The sequence below is a fragment of the Tachyglossus aculeatus genome, chromosome X2, assembly GCF_015852505.1.
Source record: "Tachyglossus aculeatus isolate mTacAcu1 chromosome X2, mTacAcu1.pri, whole genome shotgun sequence".
Lineage (NCBI taxonomy): Eukaryota > Metazoa > Chordata > Mammalia > Monotremata > Tachyglossidae > Tachyglossus > Tachyglossus aculeatus.
In genome coordinates, this window is record NC_052100.1 from 22,979,899 (window position 1) to 22,994,333 (window position 14,435).

General features: G+C 44.5%; 1 protein-coding gene across 1 annotated transcript in view; it reads right to left on the bottom strand.

The window, feature by feature from the left end:
* Nucleotides 1–14,435, bottom strand: part of LOC119949539 (dynein heavy chain 5, axonemal-like) — a 124,606-nt gene that overhangs the window by 102,421 nt on the left and 7,750 nt on the right. The window contains exons 6-15 of the mRNA XM_038771398.1: nucleotides 11,786–11,857; nucleotides 10,105–10,206; nucleotides 7,571–7,757; nucleotides 5,544–5,709; nucleotides 5,342–5,435; nucleotides 4,370–4,468; nucleotides 3,305–3,486; nucleotides 2,603–2,722; nucleotides 1,706–1,907; nucleotides 387–482 (exon numbers count right to left, since the gene is read on the bottom strand). Coding sequence (XP_038627326.1) covers nucleotides 387–482; nucleotides 1,706–1,907; nucleotides 2,603–2,722; nucleotides 3,305–3,486; nucleotides 4,370–4,468; nucleotides 5,342–5,435; nucleotides 5,544–5,709; nucleotides 7,571–7,757; nucleotides 10,105–10,206; nucleotides 11,786–11,857 — 1,320 coding nt within the window. The remainder of the gene's footprint in view (nucleotides 1–386; nucleotides 483–1,705; nucleotides 1,908–2,602; nucleotides 2,723–3,304; nucleotides 3,487–4,369; nucleotides 4,469–5,341; nucleotides 5,436–5,543; nucleotides 5,710–7,570; nucleotides 7,758–10,104; nucleotides 10,207–11,785; nucleotides 11,858–14,435) is intronic.

Consider the following 14,435-nt stretch of genomic DNA (forward strand, 5'->3'; position numbering starts at 1 on the left):
CATCGCTCTCCTATTTATTGAGGGTTGCATTCTTGTAAACCTTGTGTTAAGGAAAATTTACATTGCAGTACTCACTCCTTCTGATGCCATACACACGTGCACAAGCTATTTCTTCGGTTAATGTGCATGCTAGATTGTAAACTTCTTGAGGGCAGGGATTGGGTCTACTTAACCTATTGTACTCTCCCAAATACTTCATACAGTGCTCTGCACACATAAGTGCTCAACAAATACCATGGATTTATTGAATGATTGATGTGTGATGTTCCACTCCCTGAGGGGACCCTGCAGGAAGCATTGGGACTTGGTAGCCTTCAAATTTGCCCATCCACATGCATGTCAATCCAGCGGCCACTCGGTCCTTCTGTCTGTGATTAGACCATTACCGTACATATTTTTCCAAACCAGGAATCGATAGATGCTTGCAACGATTCATTCAGTTCTTCAATCTGGTTCTTGAAGGTCTGGTAATCTCTGTCAAACTAGAAAATATTAACAATGATTACTGAAAGGACCTCTGTGTGTGGTTCATCTTTTTAAAATCTGTAAACTGCTCAATCTGTGGACCAAGGGTGAGGAGGGGACCTGCCCCTCAAAGAGGAAATTTAGAACCCAATTTGTATAGGTCGATTGGTTCCGCCAGTCTAAAATCTTATGAGGCGTCTGAGTTGGGGGTAATGCTGCCCCCGACATGCAGGGAAATAGCCACTGTACTCGCTCATGTATTCATAGAATAATGATGGTATTTGTTAAGCGCTCACTATGTGCCAAACACTGTTCTAAGTGCTGGGGTAAATACAAGGTAATGGGGTTATCCCACAGGGGGCTCACAGTCTTAATCCCCATTTTACAGGTGAGGTACAGAGAAGTTAAGTGACTTTCCCAAAGTCACACAGCTGATAAGTGGTGGAGCTGGGATTAGAACCCATGACTTCTGACTCCCAAGCCCCTGCTCTTTCCACTATGCCACACTGCTTCTCAGCAGAGAAAACAGCTTGAGAGGTGACAAGCACTAAGCACAATGCAAAGGGCAATCTTTTTGTGACCCTAATGTGGCTGGAACTGTGGATCCAGTATTTTTTCAGCCACACATGCACTCATAAGTGAACTTCACCATAGGTAGTGTCTTTGAATATGAAGAGTAGTAGTAGTATAGCAGTAGTAGTAATGGCATTAATTGGGTGCCCCCTGGGTGTGACACATTGCTAAGCACCAAGAAATGACATGTTCCCTGAGGATAACGTGCTTAAACTTTAATGGGAGAGACAGACATAAAAATATTTACAGATAGAGTAATTAAAAGATAACTGAGTGAACAATTGAATTACCATATAAACATAGGTGATGCTGGTAGGTATAAATAAGTACTTATGTGCCGAGATGGCTGATAGATTTATAGGACTTGGGGTTCTGGGAATAAAGCAAGGAAGGTTGGGAGGAGATGATGGGATTTCAAGAGGGCTTTTGAATATGGAGAGGGCTGGGGTCTCTTGGATTTTGGAGGGAGATCCAGGCCAGGGGCACTGTTAACCCCAGGCCCTGCAGGGCCGTGCCTTTGCAGGCATTGATTTCCCTCCCAGGCCCACTGCTTCCTCTCAGGGTGGGAGGAAAGCCAGATCCAATCAAGGTTTGTACCCTGCTGTTTCCACATCAATATGGGGGACAGTTTGGAACTCTTGAGAGTGTTGATAATGGTTAGCTGTACCTCCTGCTTCCTGTGGTCCAAAACATCGTATGATTTTAATTTTGCACTCGCAATAATCTCCTGGGATTGACGGCTTATCGTTTCAATACCCTCAATTTTAAGATTCTGTAGATCTGAAAGACTTTCCATGAGATTGCTCATATCCAAAATTTTGTCCAAACGTTTACAGAACATATCAAATTTCCCAAATATGTAATTCTCGCTGATTAAGAAAAAAGACAAAATTATGAAGAGCATCCCAAAATATAGAAAATAGAACTTGATTCTCACTTTCAGAAATAAGGTGAACTCCACCTCAAGGCTTACCCTTTTTCAAGCTACAGCAATGTATGGCTATGAAACTAACAGGGGTAACTTTGCAACAGTGTTGAAACCACACTGGGGTCAATGAGAACTTCTTCCTCAAGAGGAAGCAAAGTACTGTGTCTTCTCCACCCCTACTCCCTAACCCCACATACTCATCTGCACCAAAGGTGAGTAGTAATCTAACATGATTGAAACCTCCCACTCCATCAAATGCCAAAATGTGAAATAGAGATAATGGAAATATCGATAAATGCAACTTTACCCCAGTGAGGGGAGGGAGGGAAGGAGTGCCAGTCAGTCAGTCAGTTGTATTTATTGAGCACTTAATGGGTACATAGCAATGTACTAAATGCTTGAGAGAATATGCCATAACAATGAACTGACACTTTCCCTGCCCTGGACCTGCCCTGGCCAATCACAGAGGCCCAAGAGAGGTTTTGACTGAGGAGGCTGGGGTGGACCACTTGGGAATCAATCTGGGAGAATACAGGTATCTATTACAAAGTGTAAGGGAGACTTCTCTCCTTTTCCAGTTCCCTCAAAGGAGAAATGCATTTGGAACCAATGATACCTGAAACACAAATAAATTACCTGAATTCATGTTGTCTGTCACATGAATTTTCCCCTAACTTTCCCCTTATTTTGTGAAATGCTGCTTGGTATTGCTCATTTAAATGAACACATTCTTGAATCCTCCTTAACAATTCAGGTCTAAGAAAAATCAGAAACAATAAGGTCAGTGAAATGCTTCTGAATAAATGTCCTATGATATTAAATCATGGCTGTTTAAAGGCCATTAACCTGTTTTAGCTATGCAATTATTATTATTATGGTACTGGTTAAGTCCCCTCTCAGTGTCTCACCTAGAGAGTTCCCAGTACTCTACCAGTCTCGACTACAGGAGGGAGAGTCAGGCAGAGTCATATCCATTCCATTCCTAGCTTGGGCAGTGGCTAGCGAGTGGAAGGCCATGGGCTACAAGTCAAAACTCACCTGTGCTGGGCAGCAGCAGCATAGGAGAGAATCAAGGGAGAAGACTCAAGTTTACTGTGAGGAAGGAGGCAATGGTAAACCACTTCCGCACTTAGTAAGCGCTTGACAAGTACCACAATTATTATTATTATCATTATCATTATTAACAACAATACCTGGAAACACCCGAAGCAGGAGTCGGGGCATATATTTTCATGAATTCATGGAAAATCAAAGAGAAAAGTAAAAAGGCTCAGGGTTTTAAAATATATTTGGGAAGAATTAGCGAGGGAGCATCAAAAAACTGGAATTTAGTGTTACCTTTCAAGTTCCCAGATGTTTAAAATTCCTCGACCTAAATAAATCTTGCATGTACTGATCATCTGGTTAGTGACTTTCAGGAAAAGAGAAGTCATGTTTTCTGAGGTATTGTAGTATCGCGATGTTCTGTAGATCATGTGGATTCTGTTCATCAAGCAGGGGATACTTTCTGCCACTGTGGTCTAGGAAATGAGAGCAAAGAAAATGAACATGTTCCCAAAACAACAGAAATGCTGGAAGTGTCAGGCAAGACTAGACACGCTGGTGGAGCAAAACCCCCAACTTTGTTTCGTCCTGCTGTTCCAGCTCCCAGAGAAGAAATTCTCTAGCTGTAATCCCTCCCTAGGATTCTTCTCTCCTGGCCAGAAGAGAAATGACCCCAGCAGTCCAGCACAGATTGCAACCAATACAGGAATCTGCTGGGAGAGGGGAAGAACGTTCTTCCATCTTGGAAGGAGTGCAGTCTCTCCCTCTGGGGCAAGTTGAAATGAATTAATGTCTGTTTCCAAGATACCTCATTTACCACATCATTTATTCACCGGAATCCCCTCAGGGAGAACCTGGCCAGAGTTTAGTTGAAGCTTAATTCACTGCGGGTTATTCCCTCCCCCAGAAACCATTTTTGTAGGTCCAGGAATTGGTTGCCTACAGCTGTTTATCACTCCTGTCATTGTCTCCCACTGGCTGGAAGGGAGACTTTGGAATACAGAAGAGTCTCCTCTTTTTGGGGTCCTGTTAGCCTTAAGCTTTGGAGTCCAGTCCAGCCCACTCTGTGAAGCAGTAAGTATCAAATCTCCTCCTTTTGAGTATTTGTTAAGTGCTTCAGTGAACCCAACACTGGCATAGATACAAATAAGCCACTGTTCCACATGGGGCTCAGAGTCTAAGGAGGAGGGAGAACAAATTTTGAATCCCTCTTTAACAAATGAGGAAACAAAGCCACAGAAAAATGAAGCGACATGGCCAAATTCACACAACCGGGGGTAAAACCCAGGTGCTCTGACTCCACTAGCCCACGCTAAATCTCCCTCCTGTGCGATTCACTCATGGAGAGAGTCAACTCACCGGGTCAGTGTGGCCAAGGGGCCCAAAGAATCGATCCAGTGTAGACAGGTACTTCACATTGTCCTTGGCTTCATTGGAAGCATGGGTCACCCGGCTATCCTGGATGGGATAAAAGCACAATAAGCAGCCAGATTTCTCATGCTGTGATGTGAAAATGAAATCCTCTTCTGCTCTGAGAGTCTAATAGTAAACTTCACTCCATCCACCGTGGTCTGTAAAACTCCTGCTCCCTCCTGGGCAAACTACCCTTCAATCTCCACCTGCTCCCAGACTGCCCACTCCTCCTCTTCACCACCAGTTACTCAGACTCATGGAGGGTAGAGAGGTCAGCAAGGAGGCTGATACAGTAATCAAGGCGGGATAGGATAAGTACTTGGTTTAACATGGTAGCAGTTTGGATGGAGAGGAAAGGTTGGATTTTAGCGATATTAATTGATTAATTGATTGAGTGACCTTGGACAAGTCATTTAATATCTCTGTGCCTCAGCTACATCATCTGTAAAATGGGGATTAAGACTGCAAGCCCCAGGTGGGACGTGGACTGTGTCCAACCTAGTTAGCATGTATGTACCCCTTTGCTTAGTATAGTTCCTGGCACATAGTAAGCACTTACCAAATACAATTAAAAAATAAAAACAAACTAGCTTCCCAAGAACCAGCTTTTTTAGGGGCAAAATGAACGTGTTTTTGTCCAGCACAAGCATTTTCTCCCATGTGACCTTCCCACTGCAATATCATACCCTGGTGTTTTCTCCTGACCTTTCCTTGGATCATCATTGCCCTGCACTTCCATTTCTGCCTTCAGCTTGGTAGTTCATAACTAGAAAAACCAAATCTAAAGCTCCTTCCTCCCACTCCTTCATTTTCTATTGGCATCACTAGATCACTTTCTAACTCATGGCCATTATTATGAGAATATAAACTTTTTGGACAAAAATCTACACATTTTTTGCTACATATCTATAAGATTACCAGCTTTATCCAACGCTTGAGCAGTCTAGATTTTGCAGCTTGAAGAATGGTGAGCACTTTCGTTACTCTTGGACTCTTGACTTCATCTAAAAGGCTTGAGGAAGAGAAAAACAAATCTTCTCTAAGACTAGGTTAAAAAAGAGATTTCTCTTGCAAAAAAACCCATGCCTCAACTTTAGGAAAAAGTCTGCACTCACTGCACCTGTCAAATAATGCTGTCCTTGACTTCCAGTGTTCCAGCTCAGCTGAAGGACCGGTGCCATCAGATTCTTTTCTCATTTGTTCACTTTCTGCCAAAACTTGTTCAATTTGTTGGATCCAAATCATCAGTACTTCCTGAAGCTTCTCTGTGACTTCAGTGTTGCTGCCTGTAAAACAATCACTCCAATATAGGTCACTATGCTTTATCTGTTTTGGAAACAAAGGACACTTGGTTGCCAAGTGGAGTGACTTGTTAATAATAATAATAATAATGACATTTATTAAGTTCTTACTATGTGCAAAGCATTGTTCTAAGCACTGAGGAGGTTACAAGATGATCAGGTTGTCCCACGGGGGTGCTCACAGTCTTAATCCCCATTTTACAGATGAGGTAACCGAGGCACAGAGAAGTTAAGTGACTTGCCCAAAGTCACACAGCTGAAAATTGGTGGAGCTGGGATTTGAACCCATGACCTCTGACTCCAAAGCCCATGCATGTTCTTTCCATTGTTGAGAATAATCACAATAGAGTTAGTGGATGATTTGATTGTCGCACTGTCATCAAGGGATACTTTGAATTTAAGGGGCAATAGATGAAATTTGAAAAGGATTTCTTAGTGGAAAATTTATGTTTCTGACCAGAATCAGCATAGGGCAAATCTAACCTGAGGCTCCTACTTTCAGCAGGCCAATCTATTTGGCAAGAAGTTCCTGCCCCATAACCTTACCTTGCAACTGGCCTGGGAAGATTCTAGAGCACTGAGTGGCAAGGGGCAGGAGGAGGAAAGCAAGCCTGAGCCTCAGTAGTGCAGGTAGGATGGAAACATAAGATGTGATTTTTCCTGCCTTGGTGGTTTCAAATAGTAAAAACTTCAAACACTCCCTAGACAGATCTCAGCTGTTTTTAACCTAAATCTTCCCTTTGAAATCTCTTTAGTGTATGGAAAGACAGTTTTTCTTTGGAATTGGAGTTTTGTCTTGGCTCTTTATCATTTTGCTTGTTCTGCAAATATATAGCCTACATAGGCTAATGCCCAAGGTATAGAGAAAGTCTTTGGAACACATTTTGGATAGAGCAATAAAGCCTAGTTGGAAGAGCTTGGGACTGAAAGTCAGAAGTTGGGGGTTTTAGTTCTGGCTCTGCCATTGCTTGCTATTGACTTTGGGCAAGTCACCTCCTTTCTGCCTCAGTTTCCTTTATCTGTTAAATGGGGGTAAATGCCCTGTCCCTCCTCCCTCTTAGACTGTGAACCCCATGTGGGACAGGGACTGTGTCTGATCTGATTAGTTATATCTACTCCAGTGCTTAGCACAATGATCAGCACAATGTACACACATTCTTCTTATTATTATCTTGAGAGGCATATGATCGTGCCTTGACTATGAGACAATAAAGGCCTAGATGTCAGCCGGGTTTTTTTCTCATAATCTAGTTATACAAGTCCATTTACTCGGATATAAGTCCACCCCCCGTTTAGACTGTAAGCTTGCTGTGGGCAGGGAATGTGTCTACCAACTCTGTTATATTGTACTCTCCCAAGTATTTAGTAAAGTGCTCTACCCACAGTAACTGCTCAATATATATGATTGATTGATTGAATAGGCTTCATTTAGCATGATACCTGTAGAAATGAACCAATGAGGCCATCTCAGTGAATTTAATCAAATTCAATAGAGCAAAGGGCTGTGTCCCCAGAAAGAAGACAGACACTTTCTGAAGGCAAATGTTCTGGAGACTAGGGAAAGACCCAGTACTTTACTCTGTGGCCCTGAAGGGGCTGAAGAAATGCAGCCCAGTGTATCACCTTCATCAGGCTGAATTAATAGCTAATGAGGCTTCTCTGAACCAGAACAAGGTTAATCATCTTGAACCAAAACCACTGACTGAACTCTACTCCAAGTCTGGATAATATCCCAATTCACCTTCTCAAATAGAAAAGAGAATGCAACATTAAATGTAGTTTTCCTAAGACTCATTTTAAATGTTTATTTAATTATTGCTAACTTTTTCTTTAACCAATTACTAACCTGCTCTTATGAAATCAGAAGGGCTGTGTAAGTCATTAAGGTAACTGCCAACATCCACCTGATGCAGTTTAATTTTTTCTCCTAAATGTTGTCTTGCCGATGCCAAGGAATCCACAAATTTGTCCAAAGAATAGAGAAAGTCTTGTATGTGAATATTCCTTGAACCATCTTTCACAGCCCTCCAGAGCTGGGTGTTTTCAAATGGTCAACACATGAGAAATGAAAACATGTTGTGAGAAGGAGAGAAAACATTTATTCATTTTCCTACAGTCCCTCAGGGATTGCTTAGGTCACATACTATGCCACGTCACATGGGGTCCCAACCTATCCAGGTATCAGGGATTCCCTCCCTCTACAATATGACAATATACAGTGCTCTCCACTGTACTGCTCAATAAATACCACTGACTGATTGATTTGTCCTTGACTACTGGCAAGACCAGATGAAGACAAATCTGGGATTAAGGCTGAAACTTGTAAAAAGTTTTCTACCAAGCCTTTCCTGGCCAGGGGATTCCTCATATGCTCTCTCCTTCCAAAGCTCAGCTTCATGTTGGGAAAGTGCTTACCTGGCCCCCTGGAAGGCCTGTTGTTCCTTTGGGGCCAGTAGGCTCCTAGGTGAGCATGAGCCAATTCTCCCATTTCCAGCACTGTCAAGGAAGCCAAGGCTGTGGGAGGGCTGGGGTGCTGACAGTGCCTACTCCTGGGTCAGATCCCCTCTGGAACTTCTTGGCCCTTGAAGGAACTAGTTGTAGGGTGCTTTGCACATAGTAAGTGCTTAATAAATGCCATTATTATTATTATTATAGTAGCCTTTCTCTCTTTCCTCCCCACATCATCTTTCTCCTCCTCAACACGCTATCCAACCTTGGCTTCACAGACTCTGTCCTCTCCTGGTTCTCCTCTTATCTCGCCGGTTGTTCATTCTCAGTCTCTTTTGCAGGCTCCTCCTCCCCCTCCCCCTCCCATCCCCTTACTGTGGGAGTTCCTCAAGGTTCAGTTCTTGGTCCCCTTCTGTTCTCGATCTACACTCACTTCCTTGGTGACCTCATTCGCTCCCACGGCTTCAACTATCATCTCTACGCTGATGACACCCCAATCTACATCTCTGCCCCTGCTCTCTCCCCTTCCCTCCAGGCTCGCATCTCCTCCTGCCTTCAGGACATCTCCATCTGGATGTCTGCCCGCCACCTAAAACTCAACATGTCCAAGACTGAACTCCTGGTCTTCCCTCCCAAACCCTGCCCTCTCCCTGACTTTCCCATCACTGTTGACGGCACTACCATCCTTCCCGTCTCACAGGCCTGCAAACTTGGTGTCATCCTCGACTCCGCTCTCTCGTTCACCCCTCACATCCAAGCTGTCACCAAAACCTGCCGGTCTCAGCTCCGCAACATTGCCAAGATCCGCCCTTTCCTCTCCATCCAAACCAATACCCTGCTCGTTCAAGCTCTCATCCTATCCTGTCTGGACTACTGTATCAGCCTCCTCTCTGATCTCCCATCCTCTTGTCTCTCCCCACTTCAATCCATACTTCATGCCGCTGCCCGGATTGTCTTTGTCCAGAAACGCTCTGGACATGTTACTCCCCTCCTCAAAAATCTCCAGTGGCTACCAATCAACCTACGCATCAGGCAGAAACTCCTCACCCTCGGCTTCAAGGCTCTCCATCACCTCGCCCCCTACTACCTCACCTCCCTTCTCTCCTTCTACAGCCCAGCCTGCACCCTCCACTCCTCTGCCACTAATCTCCTCACCATGCCTCATTCTCACCTGTCCCGCCGTCGACCCCCGGCCCACGTCATCCCCCTGGCCTGGAATGCCCTCCCTCCCCACATCCACCAAGCTAGCTTTCTTTCTCCCTTCAAGGCCCTACTGAGAGCTCACCTCCTCCAGGAGGCATGCCCAGACTGAGCCCCCTCCTTCCTCTCCCCCTCCTCCCCCTCTCCATTTCCCCCACCTTACCTCCTTCCCTTCCCCACAGCACCTGTATATATGTATATATGTTTGTACATATTTATTACTCTATTTATTTTATTTGTACATATCTATTCTATTTATTTTATTTTGTTAATATGTTTGGTTTTGTTCTCTGTCTCCCCCTTCTAGACTGTGAGCCCACTGTTTGGTAGGGACCGTCTCTATATGTTCCCAGCTTGTACGTCCCAAGCGCTTAGTACAGTGCTCTGCACACAGTAAGCGCTCAATAAATTGATTGATTGATTGATTGATCTTTCCCCAGCAGACTGGACCACTCCTTTCCCCATCCCCACAGAGGGATAGAATCAATACTTTGTCGAAGATGAATCAGAACATTTCTAGTTACCAACCTAACTTACTGGTTCTGAAAGGAAACTTTTATTTCCAATTCTGCATTGCTGATGATTTCAAAGAAGCCCTACCACTTTTCCCAATCCCAACATGCCCCTTCCACTGGGAATCTCAGTTTCCAGGCCTTCCATGATTTTCCAATAAGTGGAATCATCGTCAGACCGCCGTAAGAGTTTTTGCCAAAAGAACAAAAGAAGAATTACCTCTGGAGACCTGAGTGTTGGTGCCATGGCACCAGCCATAAGAGTTTCTAACCCCTGAAGAATATTTCCATCAGGGCAGTCTAACATGCCAAAGTTCACCTCCTAAATCAAAATTTAATGAATGTTAGAAACCACACAAATGAAACCTCAGCCCCTCTTTTAGGAGGTGGTGGGGAGACAGTGCATTAGGATTTTAAGGAAACACCATGCTATGAAAACTGATGTGCTTACGTCCATTGGAACACCCATTCGATAATATAGCCTATTTTGTCATGGATAAGCACTTCTCATTTAATTATCTGGCATTATGAGATCATTGTGGCAGCTGAACAATGTTTCCAGGAAATGTCCTGGAGCCAGAGAAGACAGGGTCAGAGGCTGGATAGCCTGTATGAGAGTGCTGGGGTGGGGGAGACAGGAAGAGACTCACTGAAGAAATTTTCTCCTTACCAGATCCAAGAAAAATGGTACCTGACTCATTTAGCCAACTTTTTCCCCAGAATCCATGGGAACAACTAAATTGGGGAATGGAGATAATCTTATTCCTCTGTCTAAGAAGGGTGGGATTGTGGAGGGTTCAGTGCAAGCTCCTTCCTGGATAAAGAGTGAGGAACTGCACAGTGCAAGGTCCCTATGACTTGGACTCTCTCACATGAAGCTCTTGCCCATCTTCCTCTCTCCATGAATACCTTGACTTTATTCATTGCTTTTGTTTTCCAAAGTGCCTTCACATGCTTAACTCCTTTTTTGTCCTCTCAGCATCCCTGTAAATCAGGGAGAGGTGAAGTTATTAAGCCTATTTTACTAACTGTGGGGGTCCTTAAAGGCTCAGTTCTGGGTTCCCTTGTATTTCCATCTACCCCACTCATTCGGGGAGCTTGTCTGCTTTCACAGCTTTCACGGTCTATGCCGATGACACCCAAATCTCCATCTCCAACTCTACATCTGGAGAAGCAGCATGGTTACATATCATCAGTACAGAAAGCAAAAGCAATACAAATAAACAGACATCAGAACTGGAACCTTTTCTTAGGTGAGGGTGAGTCTGAGCCCAGTCACATTTGCTTAGGACCCAGGAAATAGTGGGTAGATGAGGGATTTCAAGGAGGCATGGAGGGGGCAGGACCCTATTCACATGAAAATTAGGGGTAATAATAACTATGGTATTTGTTAAATGTGAAATGGTTGGTCTCTAGGGAATTGGTCTTGCGACGGAGCAGGCAGGATCCTGTTCAACTCTGCCTTCTTCCCCAACTCCATCCCTTCTTTGCTAGAAATGTAAAAAAATATAAATTTTTTGTGCAAAAAAAGTTAAAAAAAACTTAGACATGAAAATGGGAATAATTGCTTTGTAAAGTCACCTCTGAAACAATCCATCTTGGGGAATTCTCCAAAAATGTGTATCTCCATCCATACGGTGTGAATGGCTGCATGGTACCTCTGAGTATGTGGTAATGGGAAGGAGAAGGGAAGCAGGCTTGGTGTGGGGCCCTGGGAGATCTCTGTGGTCCTGGCAAGACCTGGGTCTTCAAAGAGAATAAGATAAGCCTAGAGAACCCACTCTGATTGGGAAAGGGATTAGAGAAAGGAACCCCATGAAAAAGAAGAGAAGGCTTTACTCCAGGAGCTGAGCGGCCATTGGTCTGCAAGAAACATTTCCCTTTTTTTTCAAAAAATTTACCTGAGAAACATTTGCTGCTGTTATTTGTTGGTTTGCTGACTTCAGAAAAAATGCACATGTCCCAGTCAAACCCTGCCAGAGAGAAGCACACCAAACTAAATACACTCTCATAACTTTTTACTAAGTGTTTTGGCTAGAACACTTCTAGGGAATTAGGGAATGTATTTCCACGACATACATCTGCCTGGATAAAAGGTAACGTGATGCCGGAATAATAAAAATAATAATAATGACATTTATTAAGCACTTACTATGTGCAAAGCATTGTTCTAAGCTCTGGGGAGGTTACAAGGTGATCAGGTTGTCCCTCGTGGGGCTCACAGTCTTAATCCCCATTTTACAGTTGAGGTAACTGAGGCACAGAGAAGTTAAGTGACTTGCCCAAAGTCACACAGCTGACAATTGGCGGAGCTGGGATTTGAACCCATGACCTCTGACTCCAAAGCCTGTGCTCTTTCCTACTGAGCCACGCTGAAACAGTTGTGTGTTAGTCAGTCGTTAGTCAAGGAGTATAGGACTATGATGTGAGCTTTCCTTAACCCAAGATTCTCCATGAATATAATTCCTGAATTTTTGGAGAGTCGACTGTACACAGGATCCATGCAGGTCAGGCATTGACTGTCCCACATCCCTGTCAAGATTCCCACTCCTGGACATCACTGCACCCAGAAGTGGGTACCAGGGGGATGGAAGAAAAATGGCTCATGCCCTGCCCAATCAGCACCTCTGTCAGGCCTCCAACCCAGCTCTCCAAGGAGAGTGGTTTCCAGGGCAAAAGACAAGGAGTGAGAGAGTAAAGGGACCGGGGAGATGAAAGTAATCAATCAACTGATCAATCAATCAGTGGTATTTACTGAGTGCTTACTGTGTGCAGAGCACTGTATTCAATAGTATTTATTGAGCACTTACTGTGTGCAGAGCACTGTACTAAGCCCTTGGGAGAGAAGAGAAGCAGCGTGGCTCAGAGGAAAGATCCTGGGCTTGGGAGTCAGAGATCATGGGTTCTAATCCCGGCTCCGCCACTTGTCAGCTGTGTGACTTTGGGCAAGTCACTTAACTTCTCTGTGCCTCGGTTCCCTCATCTGGAGGATGGGGATGAAGACTGTGAGCCCCATGTGGGACAACCTGATCACCTTGTAACCTCCCCAGCACTTAGAACAGTGCTTTGCACATAGTAAGCGCTTAATAAATGCCATTATTATTGTTATTATTATTATTATTATTATTATCATCATTACAAGACAATAGGGTAGAGTAGACATGAAAGTAAGGCAGTGGTAAGGTGAAGAGCAACAGGGGAAGGTAGAGATAGGGAAAGGGACTCCCGGAGCAGGGGAGCCGAGTTGCTGCCCTCCAGGACCTTTCGTCCCTGTGGGGGAACACAAATAAGCAGCCAAGGGTCTTGCAGTTGTGTGGGCTTTCCTGGTAGCTGGAGCAGCTGCTGCCCCCACCAATCATCCCTACGCCTCGGCTCAGCTCAGAGCAAGGGGAAAGCACAGCAAACATATGAGAGTTGGAACCGAGGCTGCATTTCCAATGCTGTCCTGAAAAGGAGCAGAGAAGCTGGGAAACATCCAGGAGCCTTTTTTCAGCCAGAGCAAAGCTCTTTTTTCCCCGACAAAGTTACATTCTTGTCACCAAGGAAGAATTGTCGGACATACGGGGAAACCGGGAGAGTCTTCACTGACCTGAAATTAAACTTGAGTCTCTAAGTAAGGTATTAAGGCATTCTTAAAAGCATCAGGTTGGCAGAAGAAACTTCAGAATGTGTTCCCTTCACCTTGCCAACCTGCGGCACTACCAGAGCATCTAAAAGAACCTTTGGCATACATGAGGAAAGCCCAGGTTGGCAGTTTTTGTTTGAATTCAATTTATCTTTATGCAGTATGGGTTCCATGATGGATTGCTGCATTTTGCACTACTACCATTCATCAGGAGAAATCCTTCAAGACAATATGATAAATGAGAGGTTTATAATGGTTACTGATTAATCATCTTCAGAGTTTAAATTACGAGGTCACTCTATTGTCTGACCAGGGGTGATGCCAGGGAAGTGGGAGTTGGGACTTTCCATGAAACTCTGTAGGAGGAAGGAATTCAGGCTGGCTGCGGGTGTCTGGAACAGTGAGCAATTGTGCAAGCAGGGAGAGGACTGTCTACTAAGCACACGTGGGCACACAGTTTTCTCCCAAACCAAAGCAGCTCTGTCTCTGCTTTCTCTACACAGTCCCTGGCCCCCAAGGCTGCTGCCCTTCCAGGGGACAGAGAGGAGGCAGAGGGGCTGTGTGAGTGAAGGGGGACATGTGTGCATGGTCTTTACCACGGGACCAGGGGGCAAAGTGGCCGCTCCAGCAGGGGAGGGGGTAATGAGGTCCACCTTCCCCCTCATTAGCCCAGATTTCACAGCAGCCACTGGAGCACTTATATACATACATATTTATCCCTTTGCTCTTTCCCCTTCCCAGCCCCAAAGCACTTATGTATATATGTGTAATTTTATTTATTTGTACTGATGTCTGCCTCCCCAACTCCAGACTGTGAGCTCGTTGTGGGCAGGGAATGGCACTGTTTATTGTTGTATTGTACTTTCCCAAATGCTTAGTACAGCGCTATGCACATAGTAAGCGTTCAATGAATATGCTGGAATTAA